General features: G+C 43.5%; 1 protein-coding gene across 3 annotated transcripts in view; it reads left to right on the forward strand.

The window, feature by feature from the left end:
- Positions 1-24,637, forward strand: part of BCAS1 (brain enriched myelin associated protein 1) — a 115,469-nt gene that overhangs the window by 83,366 nt on the left and 7,466 nt on the right. For 2 of the 3 annotated variants that reach the window (XM_049869836.1, XM_049869838.1), the window contains 4 exons: positions 1,194-1,235; positions 8,597-8,776; positions 16,605-16,670; positions 21,543-21,806. In XM_049869836.1, the coding sequence (XP_049725793.1) occupies positions 1,194-1,235; positions 8,597-8,776; positions 16,605-16,670; positions 21,543-21,806 (552 nt within the window). The remainder of the gene's footprint in view (positions 1-1,193; positions 1,236-8,596; positions 8,777-16,604; positions 16,671-21,542; positions 21,807-24,637) is intronic. The other variant, XM_049869839.1, reaches the window with a different exon arrangement.

The raw sequence follows: 24,637 nt of genomic DNA on the forward strand, positions 1-24,637 counted from the left end.
TAGTCTGGAGACAGAATACATCATGTCCTAGGGAAAACTCCCTTTTTGCTCTTAAGGCCTTCAACCGATTAGTTGAGACCCACCCACATTATGGAGGGCAATCTGCCTTACTTAAGGCTAACTGATTTAATCTCTTATAACTGCTTCATAACTGAATCTGAACTAGTGTTTGGCTGAACAACTGGGCACCATAGCCTAGCCAAGTTGGTGTATAAAATTAACCATCACAAACTCTTAATCTGGAATCCAAGAGATGAGATTCAAAGGGTCCGTGAGCACCCTGAAATCATTTGCATGATATTTTATGTTCATTTTTCTGGGAGGAGAGTCCACATCTCTCAAAAGAGTCTCAAAGTGTCTGTAACCCACCCCTCCACTCCAAAAAAAAAATTTAAGAACCACTGAAGAAAAAAACACAAAGAGGAACTCCAAAGCTGAGACTTGGTCAGCTGAAGTGTTGATTGTGGCGTTGACCTTTGATAGAATTGGGGCAGGACTGTAGATGCCAGAATTACTGTAGGGAGTAACACATTTGAAGTTGGATGTGTTGGAGCCCAGCTCTTGGCCTTCCATAGAAGCGTTTTAGCCAAATTGAACTTTGGCCTGATGAAATTGGCGCCGAGCGAGGGCTGATGTGAGAAACAGCCCTATGCTGGTCACTGTGCTGTAATTAGAATAAGGCTGACGTTACAGGGCCTGCCTGCCTGCTCCATGGGGACCGTGGAATGAATTTCTCTAGTCTGTTACAGGATTTTCCTGAGCGGCTCATTTGTGTTTACCCAACAGTCTTGGTATATTGAGTGATGGATCATTATTTTCCTCTTTTCATAGATGTCTAGAAAACATACAGGCAAATGTGAGTCTTACCCACACCAGCTAAGGCTCTGTGGTTTGTGTTTTTGCCATAACCCACTCCTGACTCCATTGCATTTGTAGGTTTGTTTTCCCTTCGTTGCATTTTAAGAATACATAATTTAATTTATATCGTCTTCTATACTGTTTACATTTCTGTAAATCTCCTTCAAGTTCTGTTTAGAACAAAGTATACATGTAAACAATTCAATGTCAAAGAGTTGCACCAGGAGGTAATGCTAGCTTAACTAACCCTTCACTTTTTGTAACATTCTGCTTTTTTTTTTTTTTTTTTTTTGCCAACATCCTGACTCTTGCTTTTGTTTTTATCTTCCCTTTAGTCAATTAAAGAGGAATCAGTCCCCACAGGTTCAGAGGAGAATGTAAGTTACGTGTTAAATGACAGAATCATTCCATTCTCATCTTTGGTGTGCTGGGCCCATGGTCCTTCCAGCTCTGGGGTCCTGTGTCCTTGCATGATCCAACTGTTACCATGATTCAAGCGTTATCCATCTGCTGTGGACTCTTTCATCCTTTCACGTAATTAGGGGTCCCTGGGGAATGACATAGAATGAATATTTGTAACTCTCATTATTGTTGCTGTTTGGTGCCATCAAGTCTATTTTCGACGCATAGCAACCCCGTGTGGCACGGTGGAACTGCTCCATAGGGTTTCCTAGGCTGTCATCTTTATGGGAGCATATCACCAGGTCTTTCTCTCATGGAGCTGCTGGGTGGGTTTGAACCGCCAACCTTTCGGTTAGCAGCCGAGCGCTTAACGGTTGCACTGCCAGTGCTCCTTAACTCCCGTTGGGTCCGTGGAAAACAAAAGGAAAATCAGAGCATTTAATAATTTGTTATCATTAAGGGGCTGAAAGAGTCTATTAAATGTAAGAACAGCTTTGCACTTCTTCCTAGACCATGATACCACATCCTTTCCTTCATTCTACCTTGACTGCTTCTTTCATCTTTATTTCCATGGCGACCCAGATCCTCTACTAACGTTGGGAGGTATCCGGGGCAGGCAGCGGAGTCCGGCAGGAGAGCATCTTGCGGCCAGAGATGCTGAGGCTGTTGGTCTCAGACTGGAGAGCTGAAAACGATGGGTCTGCGTCTGAGACAGATAGGTTGAGCCTCATCATCTTTTGGGTCTTTGACCTTCTGTAAAGATGGTCTGAAACTTCAAGAAACAATGTCTGTATCTGAAGGAGATGGTTCCAGATGAAAACCCACAAAAATGTATCTTCCCAGAAAATCTTTCAGGGAGATTAAAAAATTGGCCTTGTGAGTTTCAGACCCAAAATAGCAGCCCTCCGCCCTAAAGTGCAGTCTTTGGAAAAAAATTTAAGTGGGAATAAGTGAATTCACAGCCCCTCAAGATAGACACTGATCGTTACCGTTTTGCCAAAGCAAAATTTGTTTTCGCTCTTTCTGAGTGTTTCTCGGTAACTTGGCGAGAAGTGGGGCTTGTGTTTTCCTTTTTATCCCTCTGAAACTAAACAGATACTGAAAATCTAAACACGTTCCAGAAATGTTACCCGTCAAGTGGGATGGAAATTAAAACGGAGGTGCTGAGTATTATCCTTTATAGGAGAAAGATCTTTGAAATCTGCTTTTTTAAAAATTGTTAATGTTATCTTTCCATTTATTTATTTATTTATTTTTTGGAGCAACTGGAACTCAAACCTAAGAGTTCAGCAAAGCACAGGCCTCTCAATTCCAGAACGTTCTCGTGAATTTACTAGCCATTTTCTAGAGATTCAGAATCTCTAGTTATTTCAGCAACCTGCAAAGAGGAACTCCACGAATCTCCTGCCCTTTTTTAATTAAAAAGTTGCAGGTTAAATCCAGAGTGTCAGTTAGCTTTGAGGTCCTGAGTTCGTTGAAGAGAAACTTCTTTTTGGATGTTAGCACGTAGTTGGTCTTCTGAAGAAAACTGTGTCTCCTACAGCTCCCATTCTAAAATACAGAGTGGCTTTCTAACAGGCACGTGGAAGCTATTTCATTTCCAGTGTGAAATTTAAAACAGAAATAAAAGCCTGAATGGAGAGTGAAAGATAACACAAAGAGAATAGGGATAGGGTAGACAGAAAAGTATTTTTTGAGGAAAATAAAGAAACATTGTAATTATTGCTTTAAATTGCTTAGCCCTACACATGATGCTTCTAAGTATTGATATTTCATCTCCTAACAACTTACCATTTGGGTGGAATGAGGCTAAAAAGTTGTGATCTTGGTCCCATCAACTCCAGGCTGTGCCACCTCTTCAGCCTCAGTTTACTCATCTATTAAATGGCAACAACAATGCTAACTACCCCTTAGGGTTGTTGTGAGAATTAAACGAGATAATGCGTGTTGTGCTTGGTTCAGTGCCTGAAGCATAGAAATCACTCACTCAGGAGAAGGGAAACCAATGCCCACAGCCACATCTGGCCCACCACCTGGTTCTGTCTATCTCATAAGCTCAGAATGGTTTTTACATTTTTTTAATAGTTGGGGGAAAAAATCAAAAGAAGAATATTTCGTGACTTGTAAGTATGATATGAAATTCAAATATCAATGCCCATAAATAAAGTTTTATCAGGACACAGCCACGTATTACAATATTACCTATTGTTTGTGGTTGCTTTCATGCTTCCATCGCAGAGATGAGTAGTTGCAGCAGAGACTCTATGATCGGCGGGGCCATTGGCAGGAAACAGCTTGCTGACCGCTGCATAATCCTTAGTGAGCAGGAGACGGTCCATAACGACCGAGTGCTTCCTAGTCATCAGTGATCACATTTCCTTGTAAAATGGTAGCTCTCACAGCTGACCCGGAGCCCACACGGAGGGAAGGCATATCCAAAACAGAGTTTTTTAATGTCCTCCTCTCAAAAAGAGAGAGAGAGATTAGTCAAAGATTCAGAACAAGACAATTAAACAGGTGTGATTAAGGACGTAACAGGGATAGTGGTGGTTTAGTGGCAGGATTCTCGCTTTCTCTGCAGGAGACCTGTGTTCAAGCTCAGCCACTACCTGTCTGTCAGTGGAGGCCTGTGTGTTGCTATGACGCTAAACAGGTTTCAGTGGAGCTTCCAGACAAAGACAGAGTAGGAAGAAGGGCCTGGCAATCTACCTCTGAAAAATCAGCCAGTGAAAACCCCGTAGGTCACAACCATCCAATCTCGTTGTGCACGGGGTTGCTTGAGTTGGAAGCTGACTCAACGGCAGCTAACAGCAACAACCATAAGCATATTGCAAGAATTCTTTAACTAATAAGGTCTCATAGCTTAATTATGGCTGAGTTCATTTTATTGAATTTTTCCACCTGCAACTTTCTAAAACACACCTACTTACCGATGCAAGATCTATGTTTACCAAGTCAGTATGATACAAAATATGAAGCAAAAAGTAAAACCCTTTCCTGAAATTTATATTGTCTCTATTAAACACAGACACTCTGGTGGTGTAGTGGCTAAGTGCTATGGCTGCTAACCAGAAGGTCAATAGTTCAAATCCACCAGGTGCTCCTTAGAAACTCAATGGCGGAGTTCTACTCTGTCCTACAGGGTTGGTATGAGTCAGAATCAACTTGACCACAACAGGGTTTTCTTTTTTTTTTTTTTCCTGTTTTTTTCTATTAAATATACCAGCCATCTTCCTGCTGTGTATACCATATCCCCTATTAAACCCAAACAGTGGGGATTTAATTCTAAAATACAGCACAAATCTGGTGTTCATAGTGTCCATCATACCCCAGATTAAAATGTGCAGATGCAGTAATATATTTTTAATAAGGTACGGCTTCTTCCAAAGCTCTAGCCTGAAAGGAAATTGGAAAATGATCCAAATAAAAATAGAATTCATTTGTCTGTGTATGCAAATTAGATCAACACTTACCCCGAGCTGTTCTGGGTTTTCCACTCCGGATGCCAATGGATTTTCCTTGGCTGCCAAAAGCCAACTTCTTGGCCTGACTTCAAAGCCAGTGTGAGTCTCTAGAAGTCCCTTTTTTTTTTTTTGGCCTGCTGAAATAGTTGTGTTTTGGAGAATGGACTAGAGGCCTAGGATTTGTGAGTTGACATTTCTAGAAATGGAAAGGCCCAGGAAGGGAACCGTTAGCATTCAAATAATGTCGATTTGCAAAGCTATTGCCATGAAATCTCACCATTCTATTACATAATTTTCCTTCCAGTCCCTTGCACACAATAAATGAGCCAGCTTCAAAGACGGAATAGTTCAGAATCTAGGGTCAGGTAGACCCTGTTCGTTACCTACAAGAAAGGCTATTTCCAACCCCTCCAGCCGTCTTCTTTGGATCTTATGCAAGTTGGCAGCTACCACACCCCTAAAGTATTTGTGATTCACCTAAACCAGTAATCCTATTCACTTCACCAGCAATTAGTCTAGGGGTAAGGATGTGACCCAGTTCTGGCATAGAAAACTTACCCTGACTTAGGGGATCAAAATACAGAAGTTCATTTAGAGCAAATCTTTTTCTACACCATTCCTTCCTTCTTAGGACATTGGATTGAGGAAGTGATGCCTGGAACTGCAGCAGCTATTTTATGACCATGAGGTAGCAAAAGTAAAAAATGGGAATTCAGTATGCCAGGATGACTGAGCCAAAGAAGAGAAAGCCAGGGTTCTGGGAGACATTGTGGAGTTACTCAACCAACTCCAGAACTTCCTAATTTCAAACTTCTTGTTTCTTGTTTTCATTGGTTAAGCCACTCTTAAATATTCAGCTACTGGCAAACAACTCCATCCTCATTGAAATGGTTACTTACCTATGATGTGACTTTGGCCAGGTCATTCAACCATTCAGATTCTTCATCTGTAGAATCGGGATGATGTTATCTACCCCGAGCTGTTTTTGTAACTATTTATTGAGTTAATATATAAAAAATACCTTGCATGATGCTGGCACAGTAAGAGGTAGATATTAATATAATCATCTCTATTGGACATGGCAACCTGCTTCTGTAAAGATTTACAGCCTCGGAAACTCTATACGGACATTTCTACTCTGTCCTATAGGTTCACTATGAGTCAGCATCGACTCAATGGCATTGGGTATGGGTAAATATTAGACCTGTACATGGTGGGTGATTTCAGAAAATTCATGCCCGTGGGGTAAATAGCTCTAGCACTAACACAAATAATAGTCGCTAGCCTTAACTGAGGGCATATCATGTGCCAAGCACTGTTCTAAGAACATTACATGTATTGCCTCATTTATTCCTCAAAGCAACTTCCTGAAGTGTGTACTAGTTCCATTGAGAAAGGAGAAAACAAAGACACAGGGACACTGAGTCTTGACCTTGTATTTTTATTGTTGCTGTTAGGTGCCATCCAGTCAGTTCTGACTCATAGTGACCCCGTGTACATCAGAACGAAATACAGCCTGGTCCTGTACCATCATGACCGTCATTATGCTTGAGCCCATTCTTGCAGCCACTGTGTCAATCCATCTCATTGAAGATCTTCCTCTTTTTCGCTGACCCTCTACTTTACCAATCCTTGTATTAGAGCCCCAGAAATGGGTAGAGTCAGGATTGAGGCTCAGGCAGTCTGGCTCTGAGTATAACCACTCCACAGACTACCTACATTGCACGCTTAACCCAAGGGCTTTTCTGGCCGAAGCTTATTTTGCGGAAATGCAATTGGCTTAAATCAGGCCTGGATTTGGAAATCCATGTCCACGTTCAACCTCTAACCTCCCTCTCTTGTTTGGCTCCAGTCTCAGCCTGGTTTCCTAGAGATAGGCCAGTGTCAAAAACCAGCAGCCCAGCAGCAGAAGCCCACTCACAAATATGTGTTGTTTGGCCAGTCCAGGGTTTTTATTCTTGTAATGCCTTTAGATGGGGCAACTTGACTTTTGTTCCCCATAATCCCCACCGCTCCTTTTTACATTTGGTCAGTCCATGCTGATATTATCTGTCTTGCCCCCTGGGGACCTTTGAGTTTGTGACTCCCCAACCTAGATCTTTATTTACAAGTGGAAAATTCTAGAAGCCCTGTCAATGTCTTAAAGAGCAGTAAGGGGAAGAGAGATCGCTGACTATAATTGTCGTATTTTGGGGGTGTTCCTGGGTGCTGATTTCTTGATGGCCTCATCTCTGCTTCAGGTGACAATACAGAGATTAAAGAGTCTTCCCAATTCAGGATACTTGGTGCATTTGCAAGCCAGTGGTATATTCTTTACTAAGGAAGGGAAGATTGTTTTCCATAAACCTACCGTTTTGGGAAATAGCTAAGGTCCTAACTAAGGCTCTTTTCTTGCCCCTAACAGTAAAAGCAAGGCTCCAAGGAAGCTGGGGGTCTGGCACCAGCAAAGGCAAATGGAAGGATGCCTTTGGCTATGTAGTGCTTTCCTCTGAAGCAGGGGCTGGCAAACTCCTTCTGTAAAGGGCCAGGTGGTAAAGGGCTTTGCAGGCCACATAAAGTCTCTGTTGAGTATTCTTCATCTTCTTGGATTTTGTTTGTTTGCTTTTAAACTCATTAAAAGTGTAAAAACCATTCTTAGACAGAGGCAGGGGGCTGGATTTGGCCAGGTGCAGTAGTTTGCTGACCTCTGCCTGAGGAAATAGCAACAACAACAAAATGTAAACTCCTCTTCAGGTCAATTAATTCTGTCCTGTTCCAGAGACAAAGGCAAGTGCAGAAACCATCCCAGATGTGACTGGGCACAGGACAAGTAGAGGGAGGGAGTGCAAAGACACCTGGCTTGGAATCAGACTTGGGGTAAATGGGACTTTCCATCTAACCCCCACGCTGGCTACCGTTTCTCCCTCATAGCCACTGTAATAGGTAGTGAGCTCACTAGGAAGGAGCACTGGTGGTGCAGTGGTTAAACACTCAACTGCTAACTGAAAGATTGGCAATTTGAACCCACCAGCCGCTCTGTGGGAAAAAGATATGGCAGTCTGCTTCTGTAAAAATTACAACCTTGGAAACCCTGTGGGGTAGTTCTACTCTGTCCTGTAGGGTCACTATGAGTCGGAATCAACTCAACAGCAACAGATTTTCGGAAGCTCACTAGGCAGGAAACAATTTAGCCATTGTTTTCTTTGCCAGGTTCATTTTTCTTCCTAAAGCCTAAACTTCGGTTAAGTAATAATTGGGAATGACGGGTCTGGGGTGGGAGTTGGGATCAGTTAATTAATGAGGAAGTCAAGTCTGCTAATTGAGTGACTTTTACACTGTCCTTTCTACAAAAGGAGCAGCTTCTCCACAGTTTCAGGGGAAGGAGGCTAGGAATGGAAGGTATCCTGGTCACTCTCTGAGGTTGGACTCCTAGTGAAACGGCTATTCGCAGGCTCCACATGGGCCAGGTGTACTTCACCTTTGTGGCAGCCCAAAGAGGTGGGCCTACTGGAATGTAAGAAGTACTGGGTATGCTGTGGAGGGAAGTCTCCCCAAAATGGTGGGACCTCCTTGGAGTGAATTTGCCCCAAAATGCTGGGACCTCTTATCTAAGCTTGGTACCTTCATGGGGAAGAAATTTTGCCACTTCCAAGTCAGTTGTTGGAAATCCAGCTGTTTGGGAGCACTTCCAAGTCGGTTGTTGGAAATCCAGCTGTTTGGGAGCACTTTAGCTGAAGTGAATGTTACTGCTCACAAATGTGCTTGCGTAGAAATGGCTGTAGATTCCAACCCACAGTGACCCTGTGGACAAGGGGACAACCAGGACCCCACTCTATAAAACGTCTTCCAGAAGAGTGCTGTTTTCTTCACTGTCTTATTACCTGGCAAAATAGATCCAGGTGGTGTGTGAATCCCCAGTAGAGATTACAAAGTCCAAGGAGGTAGACTCGGCCTTACAAACAGTGGATCTCAACGAGGATGGAGATGCGACACCTGAACCTGCAGAAGTAAAACCCAAAACAGAAGACAGCAAACCACCAAGAACCACCCTGATGGCATTTTTCAGGCAAATGGTAAGCCACCTGCCTTCAGTTTTGCAAAACTGAAATACATAGCTCAGGGCTTCCCTGAACAGAGGACATACGCCACAGGTGGCAGGAGACGTAATTGTGGGCGGTGTATATGGGATAATTCCTCTCCATCCTCTGATTCAGTCACAGAGAAAGCCTTACTTGATTGCCAATAGTCTTTAAGCCTTCTTTAACCCCGGCTAATCCCCCTCTTTAACAAGGAGCTGACGTTGGCTCAAGACTTTTGGCAGACCACAGCATCCCCTAGAAGTTAATATCTTACTTATTTTTAAAGTTTCCTTTTGTTTATGGCCAATGATACTGTTTTTCTTATTATGTTAATGACATGAAGCTTCCTTTGAAAATACAATTATTTATATAAAGTACATGGGGTAATTTTCTCAGGGATTAAAAACTCATCAATAGTTCAAGTTACATGCTAACGTGGCAACAATTTTGAAGGTGATCTGTGAGAGGCGAAGATTTGGGCAAAGCAGACTTGTAGATAATTCAAATAAGAAAAATGACAAAATAGTTTTCTAATAGTGAATAGGTATAGCTTAGCTGGTGAAATGGCCTTGCTTTTAATTTGTGTAAAGTAGAAAGAAGGAGTCCTGGTGGTGTGGAGCGTTAAGCGCTGGAGTGTTAGCCGAAAAACTGGCAGTTCAAACTCACCAGCCACTCCACAGGAGAAAGACATGGCAGTCAGCTTCCGTAAAGATTAAAACCCAAAACCAAACCCATTGCCGTCAAGTCAGTTCCTAGAGGATAGGGTAGAACTGCCCCATAGAGTTTCCAAGGAGTGCCTGGTGGATTCAAACTGCTGACCTTTTGGTTAGCACCCATAGCTCTTAACACTACATCACCAGGGTTTCCTCTGTAAACTCTATGGGCAGTTCTACTCTGTTCTGTAGGGTCACTATGAGTCGGAATCAACTCAACGGTAATAGGTCTGATTTGGGTTTTGTTTTGTTTTGTTTTAAATTAAGAGTCATGTACATTAAGTATCTAAAGAGTCAGGAACTTCAATAATATAACATAGCAAACTCAGATCAGTTGGAGGGACAGAAAAAGAGAAACATGTATGAGGTCATTGGTTTAATTCCCTTTTAATGAAAAATAAGAATTTCATTATAGCGTGCTTTTATTTTCAAGAGTATTTGGAGGTTTAATCCTTTGAGAAAGCAACTCTTGAATTTCGCAGGCTCACCCTGTTCGCAGATTCTTTCTTGTCCACCAAACCAAACCAAACAAACAAAATCCTTGCCAGTGGGAGTTGAGGCCTATTAGAAATCACTATTAGGAATTGTTGACCGGAATCATTTTCTTTTCTTGTTAGATTCTCATGGAATAAGAAGTGTAGAGTAAGAGTGGGCAGTTCATGCAGCTAGAACACCACCTGAATTGCTGGTCATTTGCTCTGCAATGCGGAGCTGAGAATGGCTATCAGAATTCGTGGCTTTTAAACCAATTTTTACACAATGTCAGGAAAGAAAAGAATGTTTGGCCTGTTTCTGGCAACTCATCTGAATGACAAATGGGATCCCCAAATAGCTTGCCATGATATTGAGGGTGATCCAACTTTCCTGTTTCTGAGTGCAGTTGAGAAATACAGGGGAAAAAAAAAAAAGATAGAATGACGTTGTCTTCCAAAAATCAACATGAAGCTTTCTTCATTTGAAAGAGGAGGAAATAGCCAGAAACTTCAAATAAAGCATGAAAAAAACCTCTAAACCACGCCCTGCACCCACACGTGACAAATCCTTACATTCGAATGAGGTCCCATGTTACTGAAATTCATCCCCCCAAGCTTTTCGTTACACATCCTTGGGGGAGATTTCCTAGCAGTAGAAACTGGGAAAGACTGAATTGTTTGGGTAGCAAAGTGGAAATAGAAGAGTCCTTTGGAATTGATGGTCCATAGGATAGGGATAGAGGTGGGAGAAGACACAGTTTTCAAAATCCTCGATGCATTCGAATCACCAGATCTGATCATTTCCATTTTTATTGTTACCTATTGCCCATGACAAAGGCAAGACCTGGGAACCTAACATTATTCTTCCTTTTCGGTGTTTAAACGTTGCTCCAAAACTTCGATGATAGAATTTCCCCTGAAGATTCCAGATATCTTAATTATCCTTGTCTTTTATTCTGTTTTGTTTTCACTAGAATATTACAGTGCTGTTGTAATTAATTCGAATACACAGAAGACCTGGGCTTTCCAGTTTAACACACTCCCCACCACTCCCTATTGTCATACCCAGCCTGGCTCCCTCATTTATGTTACTGGCCTGGTCCCCATGGATATTTGAGTTTGCAACCCCTGGTACAGAACAACCTCATTGTTTATAATAACGTCTTTGGATCCATCTGCTTAACTATTGCCCTGTTGCCGGACATTTGGGTTGCTTGCAACTTTTCGTAATTCATTCATTCACTTTTCCAACAAATAATTATTGAGTAGCCACTAAATTCCAGGTGTGAGAAGCTCTGGCGGTGCCATGGGTAAGCGCTCAGCTGCTAACCAAAACGTTGGCAGTTTGAACCCACCAGGTGCTCTGCGGGAGAAAGATGTGCCAGTCTGCTTCCATAGAGATTACAGCCTAGGAAACCCAACGGGGCAGTTCTACTCTATCCTATCGAGTTGCGGAGTCAGAACCGACTCTGGCGATGGGCTTGATTTTTTGTGGTGGGTTTAAATTCCAGGCACTACAGATACAACAATGAGCATAAACAGAATAAGCCTAAGGCGGAAAAGAGAGGTTTGCTTTTTAACTTTGTCCTAGCCTTCAGGGAGCACGTGCTCTGTGCCTTACAGGCATTATCTCAACTGCTTCACTAGCCTGCTTTGAAATGGCCTGTATACCCACTTTTATGCATGTCTGTTAATATCTCCCTAGCATAGATTCTTGGAAGTCAACTCCAGTGGTTCTTTTCAGGAAATGCTTTTTGGTAACATTTTCATGGCTTTTGAGCTGATTTAAACTCTTTGGGTTTATGCAGGGGGAAAAAAAAAACTGCTCCACTACTATCTAACGGCTTGAAAATCTAGACAGCATCTGGACCATCACTGCGGGGTTATTTGAGCCATATAAGTGAATGCTTTGAACTGATTTTAGATCTTATTAGCAAAATAATGTTTTTTTTTTTTTTTAAACAATTGATTTTGTAGAAGAGGAAACTCAGTTTCAAATGTGTCACCTCTATTTTGTATTCACTTTCTCCGTTAATCAAATCATTAATTTTTCCAACTTCTACCCTTTGCCAAAGAGGGCCTGGACGTACGGTGGTTAAGCACTTGGCCGCTAACCCAAAGGTTGGTGGTTCGAACCTACCAGCCACTCCTCAGGAGAGAGATGCAGCAGTCTGCTTCTGTAAAGTTTACTGCCTAGGAAACCCTGTGGGGGAGTTCTGTACCATCCTATAGGGTCGCTATGAGTTGGAATTGACTAGACGGCAATGGGTTTGGTTTGGTTCTGGTATCCTTTGCTCTCCCTCAAGGTCCTTTCAGATAACTCATTTTACCATCTGATGGCAAAAGAACTACAGTGAAACCTATGAGAGCCAGAACTCGACGGAACTGCCTTGTTTTTCTGGGTCTCGCAAGTTTTCCGCCTTTGGCAGGGTACAGCCTGACCACTTTTCTCTTGCTCATTTTTGTGGAAAATATTTGCGTTTTCCTTCCTTGCCAGTTTTCTACCTCACACCGGTTCTGGCTTTCACAGGTTTTACTGTACTTGGCTGAATATTTTTCATTGAAGTAACTAATAAAATGCATTGCCCAGTCCATTCCTAAAGAGACCTTTTCTTTCCAGAAATTAACCTCTTATAAAAATAAAAACAATATCATTTTTAAAAATAGCTACAATTTCGGGGGGGGGCAAAAAAGAGTCTTGTAAGTCCTAGCTTTGTCTTCTACACAGATAGATGTACCACTTCACAAAAACCCTATGGGCACCTACAGGAATTTAAAATAATCACAAAGAATATCTAAGACATCTGCCACGCCCTAAACAGAAAAAGATCTTCGTATGTATCAATTCAACTGTATGTCAGAAAATTGGATGTTTGAAGTGCTGGTGTATTTTTAAAAAGTGAGTAGGTAGATTACTGTATTCATGTACTCACAAACCAGGTAGGCAGGTGAACCTTAAAGGTGGTAGATAGAAGTATATGATGCAGATTTAGAATCTGCCAAGGTTGTTAACACCTTGCACTTGAAAAGTGCTTTCCTCCTCCAAACTATTTGCACATACTTCGTTTCATTCAACCCTCCCAGTGTCTTTTACTTTTTCTTTGGACCATTAGTTTTATAAGATACCGTTTGCTGGAAGAACTTTCTCAGGCTTAGAGAAAGACTGACAGCCTTAATGTTGAGCAAACCAAAGGCCCACATGAGAAGACAGCCACGGAAGTATAGTGTTTTTTTATTACATTCAATCCAGTAAGTCTAGTAAGACCTTTGAAATTTACTATCTGGAGGGAAAAAGAGGGTGGTTTGTAATGGTATTTATAAAATAAAAAAACAGAAGTCTTCTAGCCAAAGGTCTTGATCTTGCATTCTTCCCTGACACTTAAAATATCAATACTGATTTACTCTGTAAGGAAAAGCTTCCTAAAGAAGCATTTAATAGGGAACCCAAGGCTGAGAAGGGAGAGTGTTGACATGCTAATCAATGTCATAAACAATCTGTGTACTGTTTAATGAGAAGCTGGTTTGTTCTGTAAGCCTTCATCTAAAGTACAATTTAAAAAAAAAAGGAAGCATTTATTTGGGCAATTCCTGTCTCCACCGATACCTTGCATTCCTTGCTACCTTTAAAGAGGATTCTCTAGTCATTTGGCTCTCCTTAGCTATTAGTAGTAATGACAATAATAAACCAAACCAAACCAGTTGCCACTGAGTCGCAACACACGATGTGCTCAAGTATGTCAGAGCAGAGCTGTGCTCCGTACGGTTTTCAATCGGTGAATTTTTTAGAAGTAGATCACCAGGCCTTCCTTCCATGGCGTCTCTGGGTGGACTCGAACCTCCAACCTTCTGGTTGGCAGCTGAGTGTGCTAACCATAGGGACCACTGAGGGACTCTAATAAAAATAATTGCTACCGCTTATTTAATTCAGGTTTCTGACATGGCCAGCTCTGTGCTGAGCATATTGCATGTCTTTCTCATTTATGAATATAAAAGCCCTCTGAGATCAGTACTGTCACTGCCCCACTGTGTAGGCCATGGAAAGGAAGCTTAGAGTGTTTAGACGATTTGCCCAAGGTCCCAAGACCCCAGAACTGATAGGTGGCAAACCTGTTGGTCCTAAAGCCCGTCCTTTTACTTCTGTGCCTTTGCTGCTTCCTGGGCTTCTGGCCACCAGTTCTCTCTGAGAACACGAGCCGTGGAGGTGGACCAGCCACAAGCTCCATGCTTGGGATCCCCTCAGTCATGTTTTTGGTGGAAACGTCGCTTTTATGTATTGGGCTATTACACTTCTCTGAACTTACAGGAAGACAAAAAGAGAGGAAAATGAATGCCTGGTTTCCATAAATCATAGACCCAGGTTTTCTGAATAGACTTGTCACTAAAATGAGATTTACCTTGGCTGCATAATTTTGTCTTAATAGTCCAATTCCATTTCAAGTAAGGATCTTGGTAAAACGTAAAACTTGGACTCATAGCTTTTGGTTATCCTGGAAATTCCCAGTAGATCGACTTCCTTAGGTTTGTTGTAATGAGGTTGCTCTAGTAAGTTTGCTGGCACGCTCACACTATATTAAAATTTCATTCCAGTTCTTTTAAATCTCAACTGGGGCGGAATGAGAAGATAACATCAAATAAATGCATTTGCATTACTTTCAAAGAAGTGTGAACTGACCACCTAACATTTCTACTAGAATTTTCAATATCTAAGTGGTAGGTTTTAGAGAAGGAACCCTGGTGGCACTATGGTTAAGCGAGCGTGGCTGCTAACTGAAAGGTCAGTGGTTCAAACCCCCCAGTGGCTCCACCGGAGAAAAGACCTGGCAATCTGCGAAAACCCTATGGGGCAGTTCTACTTGGTCACATGGGGTCGCTAAGAGTCAGAATCAACTTGATGGCACACAATAATGTATGTTGAAGGTGGTTCAACCTTCTCAGAGTATCAAGCCTTAGAAATGGGTGACACATGAAAGAAATAGAAGTGACTTCATTACCATGACAAGCATGGATGCCACAACAAGATCCCCTCTCAAAACTCTACAGGAATACCCCAAGACAGTTCACCTTTGGCTCTCATGAATAAAAATCAACTCCCTAAAGAAAATTGCTCAGTATCACACTGCAAGATCTCTGAAAATACTTAATAGCCTTCAAAAACCATTCTTTAAAGTATTAAATAGTCTCTAAAAGAACTTCAGCCTCTTTAAACAGTAACTCTGCTATTTTTGACAACTGGAAAATAAGCTTTTGTGGTTATGGTCCTTTAAATAACAAGACCCAACATGAATTATCCTTGTTTGTCTCTGAACAAGGGCTTTGCAAGGAGGAAAGGGAGGGAGAGAAGGAGGGAGAAAGAAAGGAGGGAACACAGGAAGGAAGAGAGGGAGGGAGGGAGGAAGGAAGATAAGAACGGCGGAAGAATCTGGAATCTTTCTCCCAGCCCCACATCGCTTAACCCCTGATCCCTACACTCCCTCAGAGCAGGGCAGAGGAGACAGTAAGCAATGAGCAAGTACATGTGCAGGTCTGCAGGGATTAAACCTGAGTCGATATTATTGATGAGAACTAAGAAAGTTGTTTCCAGATTTCTTGGGTATTTTTCCAAGCATCAAGCATAAAACTAAAACCAAACCCATTGCTGTTGAGTCGATTCTGACTCATAGTGACCCTACAGGACAGAGTAGAACTGCCCCATAGGGTTTCCAAGGATCTGCTGGTGAATTCCAACTGCCAACTTTTTGGTTAGCAGCCAAGCTCTTAACCACTGCACCACCAGGGCTCCCATCAAGCATAGGGCTTTACTAAGCACACAGTTAAAACTACAGATTCCTGTATGGATCTGAATTTGTCTGTGTTCTGTGAGCTTAGAGCTGTGAGGCTCAAACTCCAGCATGCATCAGAATCACCTGCAAGGCTTTTTAAAACAGATTGCTGGGCCCACCTGCGGAGTTTCTGATTCTGTGTATCTGGAGTGGGTCTCGGGAATTTCCATTTCTGACAAGTTCCTGGTGATGCTGATGCTGCTGACCTGGAACCAAGACTTTGAGGGCCAATAGTTTGGAGCATTATGGAGCCAGTGCTCAGTTTACGGGGCCAAAGCTGTGAATTCAACCCCATTCAGCCGTGTCATGCATGCCACTGGCCATGGGGCGGGGGGGGCGCTAAAGGATGGAAAATGGATTGTTTGACATAACCCATCTCACTACGGGGGTGGGGAGAATGCCTCAAGGAAAAACACTCAAAACCTAAATATTACCAGTGGAGGGCCACTAAGGGTTCATTTGTTCATGGACCCATTTGTTCATTCATTTATTCATCCATTCGATACGTTCAACCACCTCTTTATTCCAACATTAGAATTCTCATCATACTAATTGAGTTTAGTACTGTTAAGTTTATGACTTTTTTTTGTTGTTGTTTTTGGAGAACAAGACTTGAATGTAACCAGACTTTGGTTACAGATCACGTGGAAATTCGTACATCTCATAAGTAATACATGTCCTGCTCTGTCTTCTGTTTGTTTTGACCCCAAATCTCAATACTAAATGTCTGAGGCCACCCATTTCAGAACTTCCCTTGCATTCTCCGTGTTGCCATGCTTGTTATAGCTGAAAGGCCATTGTCTGTTTGTTATTTTAGTCAGTGAAAAGGGAAGGAGGGAACACCCATTCAGAAGAAATAAATGGGAAAGATTCGAACTACCAAGTAAGTGATCTGTGACCTCGGTTTGGTGGTGGGGGTAGCTGGCATGTTCTCCTTAATTCCCAGCCTTGTTTTCAAGGCAGTTCTCAGCCACAGCCAACTCATTTAAAAAATCCAGATTAAGCACCTACTGTATAAAACCAGGCACTATACTGCACTCTGCAGATAGAAGCATGAACAAGCTAGGGCTCCTCAGCTATTTCTGATTGCAACACTTTCACGTATGCCCTTCCCTCTTCTCTCCATGGACATTCCCTTCCCTTGTTCAAGTCTTGGCACGAACATCACCTCCTCAGAGAGACCTTCCATGCTCGCCTGTCACCACTGGGTCTTGTTCTCTTACTTCATGGCACTTGTCACCAATTGTAAAGATTCACTGGTTGGTTAGCTGTCAATCTCTCCTACCCTGACTGGGGTGTCATGGACCAGGGAGCCTCTTGTATTTTTCTATCACATTGAGGGTGCCTGGCATACAGTAGGAGCCATTTCTTGAATCGATGAGTGAAAGACTCAGGGTCCTGTGATTTGTTTATAGTGTTTTCTCTCTTCTAAGGAAATGTAGCTATTAGATTTATATAACTGTATTGTGCTTTCTTTATGAAGTCATGCTCAGCACCCTATTTTATAATCTGTTCTTTTTTTTTTTTTTAGCTGAAAAATATACCTTCATGAAAATGTCCTTAAATATTCTTCTCAATTTTGGCTGTATGGTGAAGTGACTAAGAACATGAGTTGTAGACTCAAATTGCCTGGGATTGAATCTTGGCTTAGCCATTGTGTATCTGCATGACTTGAAGCCAATCACCAAACCTCTCAGTGCCTCAGTGTCCTCATCTGTATAATGGAGCTAGTCACAGTACTGCCTGGCCGACTTGTCATGATTAGGTGGCACATGCCTGGTACAGAGGGCTCGTTGCTATGGTTTTGTTACTTTTGCTATTGTTGTACTTCCAGTAGGAAATTATTATCCTGACCCTGGTGGTGCAGTGGTTAAGAGCTACAGCTGCTAACCAAAAGGTCGGCAGTTCGAATCCACCTGGCACTCCTTGGAAACTCTGGGCAGTTCTACCCTGTCCTTTAGGGTCTCTATGAGTCGGAATCAACTCAACAGCAATGGGTTTGGTTTTTTCGCTTAATGTTCTTTATGTCACAGCCCTGGTGGTGCAGTGGTTAAAGTATTTGGCTGTTAACCAAGGGTCAGCACTTCAAATTTACCAGCCACTCTTTGGAAACCATATGGGGCAGTTCTACTCTGTCCTATGGGGTCGCTATGAGTCAGAATCGACTCGACGGCAATGGGTAATATTACTCATATCGCACACTCAAAAATGGCAGCTGATGATTCTAAATAATTTATAGTATTCGTATTTCTACAATAATTGGTTGCTGGCCATTCAGCGGAAACCCTGGTGGTGTAGTGGTTAAGCGCTACAGCTGCTAACCAAGAGGTCGGCAGTTCAAATCCACCAAGCACTCCTTGGAAACTCTATGGGGCAGTTCTACTCTGTCCTATAGGGTCACTATGAATCGGAATCGATGGCAGTGGGTTTGGTTTTTTGGTTTGGCCATTCGGCACATTTTGATTGAGACCCACTATGTGTCTGCCACCCTGGGTATTTGGGACAAGGCAGCGGAAGAAGCAGAGAAGGGTGTCGTTCTCTGGAGCCCACCTTCCATGGGAAGGAGACAGACTGTCCAGTCTCAAGCGAGCATGGAAATCCCCAGGATGACCGCACATGTGACGAATGCTAGAAAGAGAATACAGCACAGTTACCCAAGAGAGGAGGTTAGGCTTCTTTAGACAGGATAGACAGGGACTGTATCTCCACAGGGTAACATTTGAACTGAGACTTGGTGGAAGAGAAGCAGCTGCTCTCTGAGGCTCTGGGAGCACAGCAGGCAGAAAGAACAGCAAACACGAAGTCCTAGTGCTGAAATAAGCTTGTTCAGGAACAGAAGGGGGCCCTGTGGCTGGAGCAGAAGGAGCAGCGTGGGGAGAGGTAGAAGAGACCCAGGAGAACTCCGTCATGTAACATTCAGCAAGTGGTTACCGAGTACCTCCTCTGTACCAGGCACTGTGATGAAGGCTGAGGATGCAGAAATAAAGCTGGGACTCGGACCCACATAAAAACCAAAAGAGCAAACCTATTGCCAACGAGTTGATTCTGATTCATAGCAATGCTATAGGACAAAGGAGAACTGCCCCATAGGGTTCCAAGGCTGCAATCTTTACAGAAGCAGACTGCCGTGACTTTCTACCCTGGAGCCACTGGTGAGTTCACACCACCGACCTTTTGGTTAGTAGCCGAGTGCTTTAACCACTGTGCCACCAGGGCTCCTTTCAGATCCACATAATCAGGACAGATTTCCATCGAGTCAGCTGCGACTCATGGTGTCAATAGGGCTGTGCTTCATAGCATTTTCAATAGCTGGTTTCTCAGAAGTAGATCACTAGCCCTTTCTTCCGAGGTGCCTCTGAGTGGACTCGAACCCCCCACCATTTGGTTAGCAGCTGAGCTCATTAACCGTTTCCACCACACAGGGACTGGTACAGTCTTTCTTAAAAGAGCAATACAAGCTATGGTCACCAACTCATCCCAGTTGGCCTGCGATTTATCTACTTTTAAAACTGAAAGTCTAACTTCCAGGGAACCCCGTCATTCCCAGACAAACCAAGACTCTTGGTCACCCTGTGGATGGCACTTCATAGGGGCCAGACACAGTGCTAAGCAGATTTTGCATTATTCACTCGTTTAATCCTCACTACCACCCTATGAGCTGTAATTTCTATTATTACTCTATTCAGAGGAGGAAACTGAGAGGTCAAGCCATTTCTTCCTGGTCACAGCAAGATTGCGACAGAGCTCGGATCAAGCCAGGTCCCTCAGGCTCCAGACACTGAGTTCCTAGCTGCTCACTGTGCCTTAAAATGTTCTCTGCAACAAAAACAGCTAACGAGGTGTCTGAACAGGGACCGCTGGTTTCTGTTTCTCTGAAGAGCACCGTGGTGGGATTTTCTGTCTCGCCCCGAGCGAGTATCTGCTCTGGGCTGTCTGAGGTTCTGGGATGGCTGTATCTTAGCTTTTGCTCTCACTTTGGCAGCCAGGCTCTGACAGAAATATTCAGGACATGCAGTTACAGAAGTGCTTCCAGGTGCACGGGACGTCCGATGCTTATTTCTTCCAGGATGTCTGCCTTCTCGGGAGTTGCCACCTGGGGAGCCTTCTGGGCTGGGAGCTTTGTCCGTTATTTCTTATTTCTAAGGGGTGTGGTTGAGTCACTGGCGCGAAATGACAGTTCTGACCTTTTCGATCAAAATTGCAGCTTCGTCCTAGAGCTTTTTGAGCTGGGGACAGCACATAACCCTGTGAGTCAGAGGCTGTAAACCTGTGTCTGGTGGTTGAATGTGGCCCATAGGTGGACTTTGTGGTGGTGGTTTGTCCTGAACAGGGCTTTAAAACATTTCAAGTCAATTTTTAAAAATTGAGATGTTTTGCATTTTTTAAAATTCAAATTCCTGTTTGGAAAAAAAAAAAACCCCAGAAGATTTAACAGGCTGCATTCCATGTGGGATCTCTCAGCTGGGTCTGAACACCATTGCCACTTTAGATAGGGCATGTCACATGCAGTTTGCCACAGTCGCCACTACTCCAAATTGTCTCCCCAACATCAAAGCCAGTGTTGCTTGCACTGGTGTTTATCTTATACTAGAGAAGCATTCCTTCAGAGCTATGTTTCTTTTACAACTGGAGAAATAAGAACTCTGCGATAATTCTTACTCTTAGGCTCCTCTTTTTTTTTACACCATCTCTCTAGCCCCACAGACATTTGAGTTTATGTAAATTATGGGGAAAGGGTTTCTACTCCTGACAGATTTCTTTAACCTGTAATTTACCTAGCATTTTCCAGAATTTTGAATTTTACAGCCTCATCCCTTCAAGCTGTGGGAGCCAAGTAGAATTAGAAATGTTTCATTTTGGCATGGGAGGATATGCATTCAAAACCAATAATGAGACAGTCGTGTTCTTTTATCATTATTTCATGGAGTGAAAGGATCGTTTGACAGCAAAAATTAAGATAAATGTAATCATGAAGAAAAGAATAGGCATCCCTAAGAAGAGTCACATTTGGTTGCAAGTGAGGGGAACCCTCTCAAAGCTGGCTTAAGCACAAAACGGCTTCAGGAAGAGATTAATCCAGGAGCACACACAATGTCATCAGTCCCTGATGTCTCTCTCACTCTGTTTCCCTCCCTTTCCCTCTACCTCCTTCCCCCTCTCTCTCAACTCTGCTTTCTTCTGCATTGGCTTCATTTTCAGGTAGATTTTCCCTGGAAGCCACAGTTGCTCCTGAAGCTCCAGGCTTACATCTACACAGCTTCAAATCCAAGTGGAAAGGGAGCAAGCTTCTCTCTCTTGGTTATTTTTGCCAAGTTCTGAAATTAGCTCAGTTTTTATCTACATTTGGCCATCCTGACCCGATCACAGAGCTGACAGTGCTCTGATTGGCCAAATTGAGTCACATACCCTTGTCCTGGAGTGGAATTTGTTTGCCTAGACCACATGGAGTAGATGATCGAGAAGGATGGTTCCCCAAGGTAATCCAAGTTCTAGTACCAGAAGAAGGGGGAAAGAGTGCTTGCTGGGAAAGCCTGAAATTCATTAATTATTAAGTAAATAAATAAATGTCCCCTACCAGGATCTTGCATCATGAGAAGTGTTTGCAAATTTCTTTTTTTTTTTTTATTTCCCCAAGAACTCATGAAAACACCGACACCATCCAACATTTGAACATCTCTTTTAACACAGTTATTCACCTCCTACCAAGAGTTGACTTGCAGCCACTAAAAATGTACTTTGTTTAAAATTGCTATAGACATCAGACTCTGCAGAGAAGGCCACCACACCACTGGAGCCAGAGCTGACCACAGTAGTCCAGAAGGGGAAAGAGGGCTCCTCGAAGGACAAGAAGTCACCAGCCGAGATGGAGAAGCAGAAAAGCCGCAAGCAAGAAGCCAAAGAACCGGCCCCGTGTGCAGAGCAGTCTGTGGTGGAGATGAACTCTCTGCAGAACGGGGACAAACCCCAGAAGAGACCTGAGAAGAGGCGGCAGTCCCTTGGGGGCTTCCTGAAGGGCCTGGTAGGTGGGCTTGCCACCTCTTCTTCTCTCTGGGCTTTCAAGCAAGGGATATGGTTCCTACTCACAAAGGCACAGACTGGGGAGGGGCCTGGCCAGACATCTGTCAAATATTTATTGAGCAACTACTGTGTGCCCAGCACTGAGCTACGCACAGAGGGCAAGAGTGACATGGCCATTGCCATCCTGGAGCCCAGAGGCCAGTGCGGGATTGAGGGGGTGGGGTGCTGAGTATGGTAAGAGCTGGGGGAAGGGGGAGGGAGGCATGGGGGAGCCTGGACTGAGGACCTGGCTTGCCCTCAAGTTTAAGAGGCACATCAGGGAAGGCTTCCCGGAGGAGGTCACATTCAAGGGGAGACCCCAGATTTGACCGTGGAGGAGGTTAAGCAGAGCATGTTCTGGGCAGTGTGAACAGCAGATACCAAGGTGGGAACAGCAGGCACAAACGTGTGGACAGCAGGTGCAAAGGTGGGAACAGCAGGTGCAAAGGTGGGAACAGCAGGCACAAAGGTGGGAACAGCAGATACCAAGGTGGGAACAGCAGGTGCAAAGGTGGGAACAGCAGGCGCAAAGGTGGGAACAGCAAGTGCAAAGGTGGGAACAGTGGGTGTAAAGGTGGGAACAGTGGGTGCAAAGGTGTGAACACAGATGCAGAGCTGTGAACAGCAGGTGCAGAAGTGTGAACAGCAGGTGCAAAGGTGAGAACAGCAGGCACAAAGGTATGAATAGTGAGTGCAAAGATATGAACAGCAGGTACAGAGATGTGAAAATGAGTGTAAAGGTGTGAAAAGCAGGTGCAGAGGTGTGAAAAGCAGTGCAAAGGTGTGAACAGTGAGCACAGAGGTGTGAACAATGGGTACAGGGGTGTGAACAGCAGGTGCAGAGATGGGAACAGTGAGTGCAAAGTTGGGAACAGCCGGTACAAAGGTGTGGTGGAGTGACGGGAGTACTCTGGTTGGAATATAGAGTACAAGATGGGGGGATTGGCAGGGAATACATGGCAGTAACAAGCATCAATGTGCTTCTGCAGCCAGTGGCCTTGAAGAGCTGTAAACCAGGGAGACTTCCCTGACCCACACCTTGGGTGCAGGGTATACAGGGTGATTAAAACCTAGCTCCTGCCCTTCGGGAGTTCACAGCCCAGTGGGGTTACCAGACATTAAACGGTTAATACCTTTTGTATTCTTTGTATCTTATTTGTTTCTTCTTTGCCTCCGCCCCTAGACTGTTAGCTTTGGGAGAGCAGTGACTGTGTCTGTCTGGGTCTGGAACATAGTAGACACTCAGTAAACATTTGTTGAGTGAATAAGTGAATGAAGTGTGGTATAACACTGTTGCCGTTATTGTTGTTTGCCAATTCCAATTCTTTTTGACCCTATATAGCAGGGTAGAACTGCCCTGTAGGGTTTCCTAGGCTGTAATCTTCACCAGGTCTTTTCTCCCTTTGAGCAGTTGGTAGGTTCAAACTGCCCACCTTTCGGTTATCAGCCAAGTGCTTAACCTTTGGGCCACCAGAGCTCCTTGAAATATGACACTAGTAAATATTTAGTTATATTTGGGATAATGTAAATTCTGGCAAACAAGAAGGAGAGTCTGGAAAACCATTACTCAAATTAGAAACAAAATGATCAAGCATAAACTAAGGAGAAAAATAAGTGAGGCCTATCTAGGACTCGTGGGAATAGGAGTTCAGCCAAGAGGGTAAGGAAATAACATTGACACCGGAAGTGGGGGTCCATGAACTGGAGTTTGCCTCCATGTTGCAATACAGATGGGGCAATTAAGTGAAGCAAACTGTTCTCAACCTATTGGATCATTCAAAATTACTCCATTCTCTAGGTATCCGTAGATGCTGATGACCATCAGCACATAGAGGTTGGTCAGTGCTATGGTTTCCCTAAGCAGCCCTGGTCGCACAACGGTAAAGCACCCGGCAGCTAACCAAAAGTTTGAGGATTCAAACCTACCAGCCACTCCAAGGGAGAAAGACCTGATGATCTGCTTCCGTAAATATTACAGCCAAAAAAAAAAAAAAACCCTGTGAATCAGTTCTACTCCATCCCATGGGGTGGCTCTGAATTGAAAATTGACTCAATGGCACCTGATAACAGCAATGGTTCCCCTGTCCCAAGTGTGATCCCCAGAAAACAACATCTCTGGGGAGCATGTTAGAAACTCAGAATCTCAGGCCCCACATCAGACCTACTAAGTGTAGTCTGCATTAGGACAACATTCCCAAGTTGGTTTTTTTGCACACTAAATTCGAGAAGCACTGGTCTACCCCACCACCTTGCTCCAGTGGGATGGTATGATAAAAATAAGTCCCAGAACAAATTTTGTCGGACATTGACATGTTTGTTAGCAAGCAAGCATTATTCAACAAATATTTAACAAGCTGTTACTATGGAAACCTTTGTGGCGTAGTGGTTAAGTGCTACAGCTGCTAACCAAAGGGTCAGCAGTTCGAATCCGCCAGCCGCTCCTTGGAAACTCTATGGGGCAGTTCTACTCTGTCCTATAGGGTTGCTATGAGTCAGAATCAACTCGACGGCACTGGGTTTGGTTTTTTTTTTTTTGGTCTTACTATGTATCAGGTAGTATTCTAGGCACTTTAGAAGCTATTGCTGCTTAATAAATAACCTCCAAACACATTGGTTTAAAACATCCAATATTTATTTTCTCACAGTTGCTAAGAGCCAGGAATCTGGGAGGGGCTTAGCTGAATGGTTCTGGCACAGGGTCTCTCGTGACATTGCAAATCATGATGTTGTCTGAGGCTGCTTTCATCTGAAAGCTTGACTAGGGCTGGATCTGATTCCAGGATGGCGCCCTCA

This window comes from Elephas maximus, chromosome 25 (assembly GCF_024166365.1).
Source record: "Elephas maximus indicus isolate mEleMax1 chromosome 25, mEleMax1 primary haplotype, whole genome shotgun sequence".
Lineage (NCBI taxonomy): Eukaryota > Metazoa > Chordata > Mammalia > Proboscidea > Elephantidae > Elephas > Elephas maximus.